Genomic DNA, 17,499 nt, shown 5'->3' with positions numbered 1-17,499 from the left:
CTCATTCACATATTTTTTCTTTGAAATTTCAATTTGACGTTTTGATTATTTCAAATTTGACACTTGTTTACACGTGCTGTTGGTCATTCGTGCTTATTTTTTTTTTAATGCGCCGAGTTTTCTGTTTTCAGCGATGGCAGCTTTTCAATTTAAAAAGATCGATTCTAAATCTTACCAAAAAACTGCCATCCCTCTGACATCAGACAATATTTACTGGAAGAAACTAGATGTAAGTTTTTCAAATCTCTAATTTGATCATTTTGTTTTTATTAGAAGAGATGTTTTATCCTGGCCTATCACCTAGTGTGTATAAATACAAATGAAGGAGCTGTATGACGTAAATGTTATAAAGCTCCTTTCAGCTTAAAAACAAGGTCTTTTTTTTGTTAACTTGATTTTCCCAAAAAAGTAAGGTTAATATTTTCATATTTCCAAATTTTAATTACTACATATTATTAAATAGTGTCGGGTTGTGGTCCCGTGGTAAGTGTCGCGGACGCTTTTGTTAGAGTTTCTCGGTTCGAACCCACTCTACCACAATTTGATATCTATTTTTAATGAGCCGCTTAGGCTCACAGAAATAGTATAAAATTGAAGTATTTTCGTAAATAATAAAAACACAAGTATGTCTTTTTATTTTAATAAAAAAGTTCCCATACTACATTTTGTTACTTTTTAATGTTGTATTTTATTATTATTTTAGGCTCCTGTTCTTGTGAAAGAGTTTGGTGCTATAGATTATATAGATTTTTCTCCAGTTGATCCCCATTATTTTGCCGTAACATGTTCTGTGAGAGTTCAGGTAAGAAATTTAACATTTTTCGTAATAGTTCATATACCTTATACACATGTATCATACTTATGTATACAACTTTCATGTTAACTACCAGAAAATGTATATTTTCAGATATACAATCCAATCACGCGTCAAGTGACAAGAAACCTCTCTAGATTCAGAGAATGTGCGTACGGAGGCTCCTTTAGATCAGATGGCAAGTTGATAATTGCCGGCGGGGAAGAGAATCTTGTTCGGCTGTTTGATGTTCAATCTAAAAGTTTATTGAGATTGTTTACTGGGCATACAGCACCTGTAAGTTATTTTGTACTACCTCAGTGCTTAATTAAAATCAGCCATATTTAATTTAAATGAAAATCATTGCTAATACATTTCATATAATTTAATAATTCATTTCAAATTGAATGTAACTCGGTACATAATCTTTCATTACATTTATTTATTTTTATAGGTTCACAGAACATTTTTCACTCAAAAACAAACAACGGTCGCAAGTTTCTCTGATGATAAAACAGTGGCGGTTTGGGATATTGCGGGGGAAGAGAAGATTGCGTCATTCGCGGAACACAATGACTATATCAGAGCCGGCTGTGTTAGTCCTGTCACACCGGACATTTTAATGTCCGGAGGATACGATGGCGCTGTCAAAATGTACGATATCAGAACGGGAAATTCGGTATTTTCCGTTGATCACGGATGTCCTGTGGAATCTACCATCTTCTTACCCACTGGGGGACTATTCCTCAGCTGCGGCGGGACTGAAATTAAAGTTTGGGACGCATTCGCCGGAGGAAAATTACTAGCTAATATTTCGCAACATCACAAGACTATAACGTGCTTGCATTTAGCGAGCAATAACAAGAGGCTTCTGTCGGGATCCCTCGATAGGCATGTTAAAATATACGACCTTACCACATTCAAAGTAGTACATACTTTAGATTATCCAAATGCTGTACTTAGCTTGGCGATCTCGGAAAATGACGAAACTTTGGTAGTGGGAATGGTAGACGGATTGGTGTCGATACGGAGAAGAGATGAACATGTCAAAATACCCGAAGAAAACAAGAAAACCAAACCTGTTTCCGAGTTTGTACCGGCATACATAGACGAAATTGTCCCCCAGCAAATAAATGAAAAAACTTCACGTCATGATGTTTATGTTAAGAAATTCCAATATTCAAAAGCTTTAGATGTTGTATTAGCCACCTGTATTTGCACAAAAAATCCAGAAATCACAGTTTCTCTATTTCAAGAGTTGATTAGGAGAAGAGCGCTGCACAGCGCACTCGCAGGAAGAGACGAAAAGAGCCTTTGCGCTATTTTGAAATTTTTAATAAAAAACATCGGAGATGGAAGATTTACACTCACACTTTTGGAAGTTGGAAGCATCTTTGTAGACATTTATGAAGACAATATGAGTAGCTTCGCTCCCGGAGTATTACGGTTTCTGAGGATTTTAGAGGATCGTTTAAGAGAAGAAGTGGAATTAGCGAAAGATATGGCATCCCTAGAAGGAATGTTTAGTCTCATCCTCGCCGGCTCTTCCGTCGACGAAGATTCTGTAAACCATTCCGAACTGCCCACCTACCATAAACCATCCGCAAAGGCTGAAAAGAATTTCATTATAAATGTTTCGTAATCAATAACATTTATGTATCAATTGAGATTTGTATTATTTTTACCCAACATGTGTCTGTTATTCAACAATGATATGAAAACACTATTTTGCCAAATATTTGCATTTTATTTCATACAAAATATTGTTTATCACAACATGAAACTCAAGCATCCTACAACTATACATTTAAATCGAATATACGTATATAATATCATGTGGTGTAAATTCACAAGTATGTAAATGGTAAGATCTATTTTGTATACATATCTATCTTATATTACATATTACGGAAGTACAAAATGCAATGTGGTAATATGAATAATTATTCTCGAGTCATTAAAATTCAGTAATTACTCATTAAAAATTCTTATTGTATTGGAAGTAATTGGATGCACAAATATATTTGCATTTTATTTAACATAAAATATTGTTCATCATAACAAAACTTAAGCATCCTACAACTATACATTTTAATCCAATAAACGTATATCGCTCACTCCTTTCAAGAACGTCATAAATCAAAAATCGTCAATTTTCGATTGCGCATGTTTTCGGAATACCCAGAAAATGTACTATATCCCAGCAAAACCAGCATATTTTTAACTTAATATTTACCTGCTACAGTGCAGAAAGTGTTGTTTTTGCATTTTGAAGAAAATGCATTGTTTAATTTTTTATTTACATAAACTAAATGTTTTTCAAATGGAGAAATAACCTTCAGGTTTTACCTAAAAAGATCAGATACACAGTAAAAAGTTCAATAAGTGGCTTGATATTTATTTTTAATACATTGCATTATATTTTTTAACTTTAAAAACTTTCTCCTGAAAAATCAAGTTTTTTGATTTATGACGTTCTTGAAAGGAGTGAGCGATATGTATAATATCATGCGGTGTAAATTCACAAGTATATAAATGGTTAAGATCTATTTTGTATACATTTATCTATCTTACATTACAAATTAGGAAGTACAAAATGTGGTAATATGAATAATTATTCTGGACTCATTAAAATTTTGAATTTACTTATTAAAGATTCTTATTATATTGGAAATAATTGAATGTAGATATATATGTGGAGGTTAATTCCAAAGGCAGCTTTTGAATTTTTTTTTAAGTGCAAAAAACAATATTTCAGGAAGTCCAAAAAATGGTAAACACTATCAAAAAAGTTATCTTAACTAACTAACCATCACGCCGCTTCCCGCAGGGGTAGGCAGAGAGAATAGAGCGCCACACCACTCTGTCCTTGCAAACATTCTTCGCCTCTTCCACGTTCATGCATCTCCTCACACATACCCGCCGATTGTTACGACTCCTAACCTGACCACTTTCAAGTATTTGGCATACCTGATCGTGCCATGTTTTTCTCGGTCTTCCTCTGCTTCTTAAAAGTTATCTTTCAATCAAGAAAATAAAAAAAACAATGAGCTTAACTCAATATGTTTTTTCATAGAAATTATGTTTTTTTTGTTGTATCGAAAATATACTTTGATGGTCATTATATTAGTGCTCATAAATCCACATCTGCTAATTACGAGGTAGAATTCTAAAGGCATTGGTGAGTATTCTAGTTAAAGAGTTTATTCAAATGAAAATAACTTTTTTTCTATACTTTATTTTTAAAAATCCTGATGATTCATTTTTGGGACAAAAATAGGATATATTTTTATAATAAGACTGAATTCAAGTGTAATTTTTGCCTATTTTCTTTCAAATAAAAAAAAAATGGGCAAAAATCCACAGCACAGGGTTTGAAATAAATGCTTTTATATTACTCATTTATGAAAATAACAATTCAAAATGTTCAATAACAGGAGAAGCACTATTGTAAGTTGTCGTGCCACTATACAATTTTAGAATAATAGTGATGGAATTTAGTCTTGTCATTCCAGAACCTGATTCCAGTTTTTAAGTTAAAAGCAGAGAAAAATATACAAGTAAACCCGGTAGTGTATTTATCTTTGTCTGAGGACCCTTTTTGATGTGTTAAAGATTTCACAAAAATGTTTATCATGCCATGTTTATCATTTATGGCGCCAACGGAATTCAATGAGTTAATGCACAGATGTTCTTTTCACCAAAACATTTTTTAAAAACCTCACTTTGAAGTCTAAATTTAAATTGTGACCTTGGTCATGCAAATGACCTATATAATTAATTGAAATCTAGCAGCAAATTCTGCCTCCACATTTTTATTTGTACACTTGTTCCTTAACTAAGAAGCAAAGGCATTTTAAAGGCACCTTAATTTTGTATTTATTAATAAGAGATACATCTATATATGTGTTAAACTTAAGGTTGTTTATAATAACGAGAGGTCTAGGTGGTTCTGGGTATTCTTAAAGCGCCAATTTTTTTTTAAAATTTCAATATCACACTATGTATATAAAAGGTTAATCGTTATTGAACTATGAGGTTCTTAGATACTTATCACAGTTTGTTTTTTAAATAGGAAATAAAAACAGGTAGTGCAATATCACAAATGAAGGGAGATTTTGAAGAATATTTTTTTCACCAAGTTGACAGTGTCAACCATAGAAATATAGTATCAACAAGATGCAAAATTTACCCTGAATGCTTAATTGTACTGACATAGGCTCCGAAGCCAAGATAAGTGAAGAGAATGGGGACGGTCAAGAGTTGAAGTCGATTCGGTTTAAGTTGAATTATGACATTGATCCCGGATTTGCATCCAAACTTCCTAAGAAAATCCCTCATCAGACTAAAAATTAGTAACACCAGTATTTAAATTGCATACACCAATAATTTCAATAAGTATCTAAAGTTGGCAAAATTTATAGAAAAATAAGTTGGCATTTCAACTCCTCGTAGCATGTACAGCGAGACTTTTTGGAAGCAAAATATCCATTTAATTTCTCATAATTTGTTATTAATATTTAACTATCAATCAACGGGATTATATATCTATGTATGTAAAAATTAAACATATATCTATGTATGTATATAAATGAGATGAAAATAATATTCATGTCCCTATTTCTAACATGAATTTTGTCCAGATTTCAAGTACATTTTCAACATTAGTTAGATAACAATTAAGTATCTGGATTATATCTTTAAACAACACAGCACCTATTCGGTTTAATAATAATAACAAACTTAATCATAAAAAGTACTTAGATTAGGTAATATCAAAATTGTCTGAGATTAATACTCCATAAATCCTAGGCGCAGAATAACAATTTAGTTTTGTGGGAAGTCCGATGTGGCCATTTACGTGTTCTGTTGATTTTTTTGATATTTAGATGATCAACTTGCCCAGTGCTGGCAAAAATTGCTCTTGTGGAGAAGTAGCTTGAGCTGAAATTAAATAGGCTTTTTAATGTACTGTTCTAGAAAAAAAAACATTTGATCCAATTTATTGAATTACTTCTGGGTTTTTAGTGTTAACCAGTAGTGTGCATTCCATATACAGGAAGACCTACCCTACCTTACTCTCCTACCATATAGGAACACAAGTAGTGTCTATCTTACCTTACTATGTACCTGCCTCTCCCCCTACCCTGCTGTTTGTACTACCCTGTGTTGTACCACATAGTTTGCTGGAAACGCTTAACCCTTCCCTTACGGTGCTAAAAACTTCCGCGTGTACCAGTGATATGTATTTTGTACACCATATGAAAATGTGATATAATAAAAACTAGAAAAATGTAAATATTTCTGAATGTTACTTTTATTGACCATAGTTTAAGTTGAAATGTATCAATTTTGTAATGGTCTCTGGTAAATACCTAAAAAATAGAAAAAAAAATACATCGTAAGTAGCCGCCATAGCTAGTATAGCAACACGACCACCCTGAACGATGACTTGTGCGCAACTAAAATGAGATCGTCGGAAACAATATGAAGCCGCGTGCGCTTGTACGTAAAGTACGACGCGCATACTCTGAGAAACGTTTGTGTACTGGTGATTCTATCTCCGATTTTTTTACAATTTATTTATTTCCATCGCTGCAAACTAATAACTTTATATTACAATACTTTTCTGTAACAAAAGTTACGTTAAAACACGGAGGAATACAAAAATTCTGAGCCCGTACCTATTATAATTTATATTGATATTCTCATTAGCTATTTTTGAAGTTAAGTTGCAGCAAATACATATCACTGGGAGGGGAAGGTTAAAAGCGTCTTTAACATACCATTGGTAGAGAGCGGGAGACGCTTCTAAGCGTATTTGATTACTTTTGGTGCACGAGACGCCAAAAAACATTGTACGGAATTTGTCTTGTGGTTACTTGTGATTAGTTTACGACCCTAATTAGGGGCAGGATTAATAAAAAAACCGCCCACAAACAATGTGTTAAAAACTCCGCACCCCACTGATGCCAACAAATATATACATATAAGTTATGCTTACGTGGTTGTTGGAGTATATTCTTATTCCACCCGAAGGGTTGAATTGGTGGCACAGGCTGTGGATTCATGGAAGGTCCATCTTCGGGAAGCATTTCGGGGGCGGACGGTAGGGGACCCCCGTTCTCTGGCTGGGGATATCCAGAGTCTCCCATCTCTGTTCCGATAGGCGGGGGCCCGAACCCTATTATGGGCACTGTTCCCAGGAAGATGGGCTTCTTGTCTGTCAAGTCCAAATGACAGCCGGATGGAGAACATGTCACCTGTCAAAGTATTTTATAGTTAAGTCCATGTAGGTACAGTAAAATCTCTAAAGTTCTTAGAAATCTAGTTTTAGGTATTTCTAATATATGAAATAATTAAAAGGTTTTAGTTTATTACTTTTAATAATTTCAACACATGGTGGCAGGAGCTTGCGTGTAATTAGTTTCTTATCACTCAACAAAATAACAAAAGAAGAGTTTTTAGTGCATTGCAATGATATTTGAGATGGACTAATTGCTATATTTGAATAGTTTTATTTACTTTGTAAATATAGTATACGTTTGGTATTTTTGGGAGGCAATTTAACACCTAAAGTATTACTCCCCAGATAAGTAAGTACTCTAGATGCATGATAAAGAAATGTTACACCTTTGGTCCACTAGCATTAATTGTTCTTTCATTCAAACAATAATTAAGAATTGTGTCTTTAACCACCCTACCTTCGGATTATTTTCAGGTATATTTTTTATAAACAAGTAAAAAAATCACAACGTTTGGTGTCACAAAATATTGTCAGGTATGAAACCTGACAAAAATTTGTCAATGTATCCGGTACACATTAAATATTTTTGGAACAGATATCTTTTCTCGTGCGCGTGCGGTTAGCGCGGAATGGTGTAGAAAAACGTGAATGATGTATGTGTAATGTGGAATGGTGTATGTGTAGGGCGGTTAAGATAGCAGATAGAAGTAATTCCATATTTTATGGCACATATTTAAGGCTATTTGGTGCACTTTGTCTTCTGGCCCCTATTCACACTAAAGTGATGCGTTGGGCACCGCATCAAATTGACGCAACGATAACTCGATCGTAATTATACGAAGGCTTGTGATATTTATGAAGTGTAGACAGTATAGGCAGAGCTCAGGGAGAAGAACATTACTGCTATGTAGGAATGAAAATGGAAGAGGAATATGAGGTACTATAGGAGAAGAAAAAGAGTTATTGCTTAGGCGCTCGGGGTCCCATACCTGATTTGTACTAGCTTGTGTAAGTTAAGTTTTTCTGATGTGAATTAAGAAAAAAAAAGGGTGCGAAAAGCACTTTTAAAATATTTGCAGATTAAGGAGATAAAATTCATCACAATCTCTAATCACTCACTCCTTTGAAGAACGTCATAAATCAAAAATTGTCAATTTTCAGTTGTGCATGTTTTCGGAATGCCCAGAAAATGTGCTATATCCCAGCAAAAGAGACATATTTTTAACTCAATATTTACCCGCTGCAGGGCAGAAAGTGTTGTTTTTGCATTTTGAAAAAAACATATTGTTTAATTATTTTTTAAAATAAATTAAACATTTTTCAAACGAAGAAAAAACATTCAGGTTTTATTAAAAATATCTGTTGGACAGTAAAAACTTCAGTAAGTGGCTTGATATTTATTTTTAATACATTGTATTATATTTTTAAACTTTAAAAACATTCTCCTAAAAAAATCAAGTTTTTTGATTTATGACGTTCTTGAAAGGAGTGAGCGTAATGAAGTAAGGCATGCATTTTTTTATTAAGAGTAACAAGGTATATACTTAATTATTGATGATTGAGTAGATTGAACCAAATTACACTCGATGTGAAGATTCAGGCAACCTTAATTCTTGTGAATTGAATAGTGCGCATTACTCACAGCCATCATTTAAACTTAATTAAAGAAAACACAAGATTAATTATTATACCCTTGGAAAAAGATGTGCCACTTATATGATTGCAACACATTAACATCAATTCATATTTATTTAAAGCCATAAATATGAAAAGCTTAAGTCGAAAATGAAAACCTAAAAAATCTAATATTAGAAAACTATAAAATGAATTTATTATAGTTATTATTTTTTGACATCTCATCAAAGATGAAGAAGAATATGGAAGTCTGGGTATTTACGGGGCTGACGACCGTCATAGGCTGGTTTAAGTGATCACTTTACACACGTGTAACATTCACCAATTCTTCCCATTATTGACAACCACACTACTCAAATTCTTGGAAGTTCTATATATATGAACCAATTTAAAAACTTTGTTCTTGAATCACTAGAACTTCACTAGAGACATCTATTGGTGAGATGTAAAGAAGCTTTTTTACTAAGCAGAAACTCTTATATTAGTATGTGAGGTCCGAATCCTGGATTATATTCACACACATGAGAAACGCCAGAAAATACCATTTTCATTTTTATTATTAAGCTTATAATTTGACCAGATAGTTTATTTACAACATATTATTATAGTTAGTAATTTATAATCATAGATCACAGTTTCAGTATTATGCAGTAGTATTAAATTACCCCAAATCACATGCAATACTTGAGTGATACTCACATGCAATCTCTTGGCGTATTTAATATGATACAGCAAGATAAAGTATTTTTGTATTACGATGTCCTTAATTAATGCTGCTTCGTTTAGCATTGAAACTTATTGGAACAAACCCCCCCCCCCCGCGTTAAGCGTATTTTACTTAATTTGCAATCAAATTGTCCGTTTTGAATAATGATATGACACTTTAAAAACTGAATAGGTCTTTTAATATTATATATAAACTTAAAAAAAAACAGCAATAAGAAAATATTATTGTTATTGTTTTTTTGGCAAAGCACCCACATGATATATGATGTATATGAACACTTTTTAATGACCTGTAATACTCAAATATTTTGTTTTACAGCCCATTAAAAAGTATTTTTTCAAGTGCTTTATTATTGCATTATTGATATTTGGATACTCCAACAATAGGAGGCACTGGACATTTAGCGGGAAGGACAAATCCACCAAGTGAATGTCCTGAAGGAAATCAAGGTGAAGAAGTAAGTTATTATTGTTATTATAATAATACCCCTCCCCTGACCCCTCCGCTCTTCCTTAAACTTGCTACCTGATTCTACCTATTTATCATTAGAATCCTAGAATACTTTTTTGTTATTTTTTTTTTTTCATTTTCATCTTTTTGTATTTTAGTTTTTTGATAAAATCTATTACATCAGACAATAATATGTATTAACTTTTAAAAACGTCTGAGACATTACTATCTGTCATTAGAATCCTAACTGTCGATCAAACCTCCTCCCTCTACCTCCTTCCCTAAACTCCCTTCTTCCTTTGCCCTCCTTATTATCGTCTTTTGTTAATTTATGTTTTTTTTAAATGTCAATTTGTAATTTATGTTTTTTAAATGTTCAAGTACTATCTACCCTCTGATTGCAAACGGCTATATATGGTATCAAACGTTTTGATCAATATCACTAGTCCGTCTTTGGTCGGTTGGAAGATATTGCTTTTTAGCAATAAGCCCGCCAATGTACTTTTTATTTTCTGTACATGAAGTTTAAATAAATAAATAAATATATTTACATTTTTCTATAAATAATTTAGGCGTGAATTACGGTAACTAACCCATTACAACACAAAGCCGGCGATTCGCCGATTTGTCTTTGAAGCAATTTTTTTTACATTAAAACTCAATGACAATAACTTTCACAACTCTGAACTGTACACACTCTTCCAAAACTACCTGGGGATGAGCCATAATGATCTAGCTTACAAACAAATAAAAAAAATATTTGAGTTTCACCATTTTTAATTAAAGTTTTACATAGAAATACCACTATTTCTTAAAATCTACATTCCGCATCATTTTGCGTCACATACGGTGTTTGAAAATGATGTGGAATGCATCGAAACACGTGTCACAGTAGATTTTAAAAAAATTGTGGTAATTACAAGGTACAACTTTGATTAAAAATGGATAGATTTTACCACAAAGTGACTGCCGAATCAATAAATGAAATTTACCATTTTTATTTTGTGTGTAATTTAGTCTTAATGTTATTGTAATAAAAAAATGTGTGTAAATTAAAAAGTGTGTTGTATGAAAAAAATTATGTCATCTTTATTAGTGGTGCAATGGGTTAAATTACGTATTACAAAAATCATATGTGTACATACCTTTATATCATATAACACATCTATGATTCGGCAGGCTGTAAGATCGCTTAGTAAAAAGTCAGGAATCTGTATAGTTTCCTGCCAATTCTTGGACGAGTGAGCGCCGACAGATCCCAGTTTCAAATTCGCTAGGACTGTTTTAGTCAGCCTCATCTTAACTCTTGGTACTTGGGACCAAAACTTTGCTATCTGAAAATTTTACATGAAAATGAAATGAATAGGGTGCAAATGACTTCAGAATACAAGTCAAATATCCAACGTAGGTTATACAAAGTGTAGCATGCAATAAAACAAGAAAAGTTGAAAAAAAATGTTAGCTGAAAAATTTATTTATTACAAAACACCAACCACAAAAAACGCCTCGCTAAGCAAAATCTATAAGGAGATATTTCATTTCGAGATCAATTTACCTTTTAAAAATATATATTTAGAAATAAAACAGATAATAAAATATAAAAAAAATATTAGACAAATCCAAATTTCTTCTACTTATTAAGAGCCAAAAACTTTATTTAAAAAGTAAAACGAATTTTGAAATACATTCATAATTATATGTAAAACTAAACTATCTACTTTGACTCAATACCTATTGGCTTACACACTCGACAGGCAAAATTATAGTTATAAAAATCTTTAAATGTACTTCTTTTGTTGTAAAAGACATAATTTGGTTCTTTCTGTAGAACACTTAAAAAGAAACCTTTCTTTTATTACAAGAAATAGGATGTAATGTATCAAAATGAGTAATATCACAAGGAATAAACTAAACTCTGCTGTAACACTTTATAATACGAACCGACAATAATGCGCCCTAACTGGTTGCGGCTCTATGGTGCAACGCTTTGTCTGCGTTTCTATCAATCTCTTGTAGACTTCTCCGCACAATGCACAGACCTGTCAGTGCAATCAAATCTTACTTGCAATAAATAATGTCAATACCTTTCTTATTTCGAGGGTAACCCCATCCACCTCGACGTTGCTCCCATTTTCACAAGTGACATCCACGGGAACTACCTGTCCCGAGCAGTACCCCGACACAGGGATCTGGACATCCACCAGCAGTGGACCAGAAGCGCACCACAAACAGCATATCGTTTTCTCGGAGCGCATTTCAACCGGCGCCTGCGTGTGAGAAGAGTTCATTTAAAAAGTGATTTAACATCTCGTAGCAATAAAAAGTATTCGTGTTTAAAGATTTTTTTATAGCACGTAAGCAACTAGGAGAGGATAACGAAGATCCGAAAGCAAAGCTCGACCTTGCAAAGAAAAGATTAAGTTAAATTAAGAAAAAATGGAATAACAAAGGAAGAAGTTTTTATTGAGATGGTTTGATTATGTTTGGTGAATAAATAATGACAAAAGTGGTATATGATAGAATATGGAAGCAAAACGTGGAATCGGCAAAAGAAGGAGGAAAGCAAATATCTCACTATTGAAATCTGTTCACTGTTGTTCTTTTTTTTTGTGTATATTAGGTTAAAATTGTTAAAAACTATAAAAATGTATTAAAAAAGAACTCCACCGACAAGACACACAAAGTGGCTTGGTGTGTCTCTGTAAAAAAAAATTGTTCTAAATATGTAAAATTGTGATTTATTTAAATGTACATATACAATTTATGTAAATAAAAAAAATAATAAAATAAAATGCAATCCCTTAGAAGAATGTGTAGGAAATTGATGTATGACAGAATATAAATTGAAGACATTAAAAATAATGTAGGGCTGAGTTAGGTATAATTGAAAAAATGTAAAGGTTCTTTGTGGTGGTTTGGATATACAAAGCGAATGAATTACAAAAGAATTATCAAGAAAGTATATATAGCAAATGTAAACGGGAGAAAATAATGACCAGAGCTTAGAACCGGGTTGTTCCGATTCTACATAACCGATGGACATGCATGACTAGAAGTATGGATGTAAGTAAGGAAGCTAAGCATGTATGTCAGGATAGACAAGTATGGCGTTTAATTTTTCATGCCTATAAGGAAATGGTATGGTGGTTGCAGCAGTTAATGGGAAAAGTCAAATGGCGTTTGAAAAGCCGAGGGAGGCCAACAAAGACACTATATGAACATATTTTTTTGTCACGATCTTGAGAAAAATGCAGAGGAAGAGGAGTCTGTCCGCAAACGCAAAGCAGTATAGCATTCTATCGCAGCGTGATGGTTAGTCAGATGCACGATGTAGATAAATCATAACCTTATACTCGGGGCTCATGTTCAAATCTAAGTGGCCGACCACTGTGAAAGGCAACCTCGTATCGTGGTCAAATTTCCAAGACCTATCCATTGTAGCTTTAATCGTGTAGCGGACATGGCCAAATTCTCCTTCAAACGAAGACGCAAGATTGGAAGGAAGAGCGCAGGAGATGGGGTAGGTGTGTACCCCAGCCGGAAGTTCTATTTCATTTTTTCCTGTATTAAAATAAACCCAAAATTTAACAGATTTCTTTCCAAATCATAATAAATAATTCACGCTGAGAACATCATAAATTATAAGAAGACATAAAGATTTTGTTTTCAAAATGAACAGAACGATAGAACCTTTCAATTTTCTAACCTTCATCTGTACTCAATGGTGCATAGGGCACTGCATCGTTTCAACACAGTTTTGAATTGAACCAATATATATATATATATGAAATAATTACATTTTATAGTTGATATTGATTATGGAATTGTAGTATTCAGAGAGGAGAATCACTGTGACACACTTTTATAACTCAAAGCAGTCCTACTTTTAACAAATTATTTCTATATTGACAACACTAGTCTATAAAGTCTATCGAGAACTAGAATAAAAATTCCGTATTTGCCTCTTTAGTGTAGTGGTAAGTGCATTTGGTTATTTTGTTGAGGGTCGATTTGATCAACAACATATATGCAGTGTTATTCAACAATCAAGATATCACCGCATTGATATGATACAGTGCCCTATGCACCATTGGGTGTGAATAAAAGTTACAGATTGTACAGCTCCCTTGAGGAGATAATTCACATAACAAATCATTCATTTTTAATTTTTAATAGAATAATATCCCTTGAGATATTTAAAAAAATTGAAGAAAAACTACTGATAAAAAGTTAAATGCCTGTTAAATATGATAAATAAAATAAGAAATGAAACAAAAAAAAAGAGATAAATTTATATATTCAATAAATTACAATAAATAAATATTTCGTGGAAGTCCCTCTCCAAGCACAACAGGTTAGGGTGGAGACTGACCGGAGCCATTTTGCCGTAACGTAACACGTTACGATGCGAGCATTCGTATAGTCAGTACAGCGAGCCGAGCGCTCCATCCATAGTTTCGGATGCTCTGTGATGCTCGCCGCGAGCGATGTTACGACGTTGCGTTGGGACGAAAGCTCTGGTCAGTCTCCACATAATGGTGGTCTAATGGCTCTTAGGCACAATGTAACAAGAATAAGATATTTTATAAGTAGAAATGTCTAATCAATAAATTAAAATGTAATAATGTTCGTTGAAATTTAATTAATGAATTAGTGATTTTCTCTACAGTAAAAAGAGATCTATTATTTATTATTAGAATTTTAGCCAAATATTTTTTACATACCACCCTTATTTCCAACCAAATAGTAAGATACGCTGATGAACTCTTCATCTCCAGTGTAATAGATTGTTCTTCGATGGCTCTTACCATGTGAATCTCTTTCTGTGATAGTTTCCGTCCACGAAGTATGCGCAATGCCTTTAAACTTGATGCGAATACCTTAAAATAGCACATTTGTATATTTAAGGGTGAAAAATACTTAAATATAAAGAAAAGTTCATCTTCGGGATACCAACATGACTTTACAATACCAAAATTCAATACCAAACAGTTCCAACGGAACTTTAAATATTTGGAAACCAAGTACTTAAATAACCTTCCTACAGATATAAAAAAATTGAAGACAATCAAATGCAAAAAAATAAAATTAAATGAATTATATACATGTTAATCTAAGAAAAAAAAATTATTATAAATAAAATAAATTATATTACCAACAAAACTTAAACAATAAATAATAAGTGTACGTCCCTCTCCAAGCAAAAGAGCTTAGACTCTTTATTGCAGATAACTGTGTTAGTAATTTTAAGATTGTAAAAGTAGAAATGTCTAGAAAATGAATTAAAATTATTTAAAAAAAAAACACAACCATATTAAATAAATAAAATAAAAAAAAATAAAAAAATATATATATATATATATATATATATATATATATATATATATATATATATATATATATATATATATATATATATATATATATATATATATATATATATATATATATATAAATATATATATTTATATATATATATATATATATATATATATATATATATATATATATATATATATATATATATATATATATATATATATATATTTTATAGAAATTATGGCCATTGTCTTTACATATAATATTAATATTACATATACAGCAGGACCTCTATAATCTGAATGCTGAAAATCTACCCCCTGTTCAGACTAGTGGGGCGTTCGGATTAGGGCGCTTGTCCACTACCCGGAATGTTGCCGTCCGGCAGTCCGGTTTTGAAAAATGATAGCGACTATGACAGTTTAGCATGATCGAATTTACGCGCAACCGATCAAGAGCTCCGATCCGAAGAAAGATGGACAAAAGCACAAGCCAATCATCGTTTTAAAACGCTTACTGACATGCCGGACGGTAAAATTCCGTGTAGTGGACAAACGCCCTAACAGTACAGAGAATTTTAATGGGAATTTTTATCAAACAAAAAAACTATGTATAATAAAATTATGAATGTATTTATTCAACTTTTTTTAAAGAAATAAAATATTTTAGTTAGTCGAAATTTATTTAATGACAAGTAAAAAAGCTTTCTCTCTTAATTTACGTAGAAGCATCTTCTCTTGCACAGGAATAACAAGTCAGCCCATTCTGAGCATGTTTTTAAGGGATCAGTGGGCGTTCGGATGTTCGGATTAAAAAGAACCTGCTGTAAGTATATATTTTTTTACTTTGTACTTTCTTCTGAATTGTCAATAGTTTTTATTTTAAAGATCCTTTCCCACTTCATACGATTTCGTCATAGCCTCATTTAGTATGGAATTTATGGTTGATTATTGATTTTCTTTTCTTCTAGATATAAGTCATTTTTTCTTTTTTTCTTTTGGTATCCATACTCCTGTTGATTTCAAAATATATTTATCCAAAATTTTGTTATTTTTGCATTTTATGATTTCAACTCAAATATGTATCATAGTATTGTAAAATATTATTCGTTTAAATTCTACTATATTTGTAAAAAAATATCATTGACTTGACATTCATGTGTATTTTTACACAGAAGAATTCTCATCAAATTGTTTGGTAGATTTTTTAAAATTGTTATATTGTTAATATTTGATGCATAATACTGATATTGCAAAACGTTTTTAATCCCTAGAAGAAAAAAAAACTGTTTTTATACCTCTTAGTTTCTTAGGAGAATCGAAAGTGTATACCACTGTTCCATTAATTGTCTGACCAGGGTAATAAGAACTCCATGGGTTATCGAGAGTTATCTCGCATTCCTTTAAACCCATTTCGGTGAAATTTCGTCCACAGACTAACTTATAATATGATTTCGCCCATAAACCGATACAAACGATTAAAAAATATGTTCGAATATGGTCTGGACCACAGACTTCAAATTTGTAGACATTTTTGACAGAATTTTTTTGCAATAGCCATAGACTATTTCACTAATTAAGTATTTGGGATACGTTCCAATAAAAAAAATCGATAACCGGTTTTAGTTTGAAAAGGTAGACTGGTCGCCAGATAACCTTTCCAAACAAATACAAATCATTTGTTTCATATGCATGCATGTAAATATGGTAGTAAAGTACGCGTTTCGATTGGATGCACGTTCGTTTATGTGACCATGTTTGTTTCGAAGTTGGGACAAGGAAGGCCTTGTCTGGATAAACCAAAGAAGTCTTGTTAAATATTATAAATGCATTCTTTCTAAACGTGAAGTGTTGATGAAGGTTATTATTTTATTTTTAAAAAATTAAACAAATTAAGTAATACTTATTTTTACTTATTATCTATATTTTTTCAAGATTATTTAATATTTTTTGGAATAAATATTTACAGATTGAGATATTTTTAGTTTTCTTAGCAACAATTTTGCTTTCTATATGTTTTAAACAAAAGAATAGTCATGTTTTAATATTCATATATTATAATAATATGTTCCTTTTTTCGGTGGATAAATCTATATGATTAAAATAAAACAGGAAATGAATTTTGATTGATGATTTCACCGAAAACGGTGGTTTGTTTGATAACGAGTAATGACACATCGGATTGTGATGAGTAGTTAATATTTTTAATTGTTTTAGTTATTTTATATACATAAATTTTTTCTTGATTATTTACTGTCATATTTTCGCTTCATTATTGTACATATGTTTTTTTACATTTTCTTACTTTGTATACTGCATTATTTTATTG

General features: G+C 31.9%; 2 protein-coding genes across 2 annotated transcripts; one reads left to right on the top strand and one right to left on the bottom strand.

The window, feature by feature from the left end:
* Positions 1–43: 43 nt before the first annotated feature.
* Positions 44–3,508, top strand: LOC148310142 (U3 small nucleolar RNA-associated protein 15 homolog). The gene is made up of 5 exons (XM_088258915.1): positions 44–229; positions 704–802; positions 908–1,090; positions 1,248–2,898; positions 3,286–3,508. The coding sequence occupies exons 1-4, from the start codon at positions 134–136 to the stop codon at positions 2,433–2,435; spliced, it is 1,566 nt and encodes a 521-aa protein (XP_088115041.1). The 5' UTR covers positions 44–133; the 3' UTR covers positions 2,436–2,898; positions 3,286–3,508.
* Positions 3,509–4,055: 547 nt separating this feature from the next.
* Positions 4,056–16,720, bottom strand: LOC148310141 (arrestin domain-containing protein 17-like). The gene is made up of 7 exons (XM_088258917.1): positions 16,469–16,720; positions 14,577–14,732; positions 13,199–13,413; positions 11,937–12,119; positions 10,998–11,186; positions 6,798–7,056; positions 4,056–5,737 (listed from the first exon to the last, which is right to left on the bottom strand). Exons 1-7 carry the CDS (start codon positions 16,581–16,583, stop codon positions 5,679–5,681), a joined length of 1,176 nt encoding a protein of 391 aa, XP_088115043.1. The 5' UTR covers positions 16,584–16,720; the 3' UTR covers positions 4,056–5,678.
* Positions 16,721–17,499: the final 779 nt, after the last annotated feature.

This window comes from Brachycentrus maculatus, unplaced genomic scaffold (genome assembly GCF_059751285.1).
Source record: "Brachycentrus maculatus isolate JH-2025_06_01 unplaced genomic scaffold, ASM5975128v1 h1tg000105l, whole genome shotgun sequence".
Lineage (NCBI taxonomy): Eukaryota > Metazoa > Arthropoda > Insecta > Trichoptera > Brachycentridae > Brachycentrus > Brachycentrus maculatus.
This window is presented reverse-complemented; position numbering and strand designations above follow the sequence as displayed.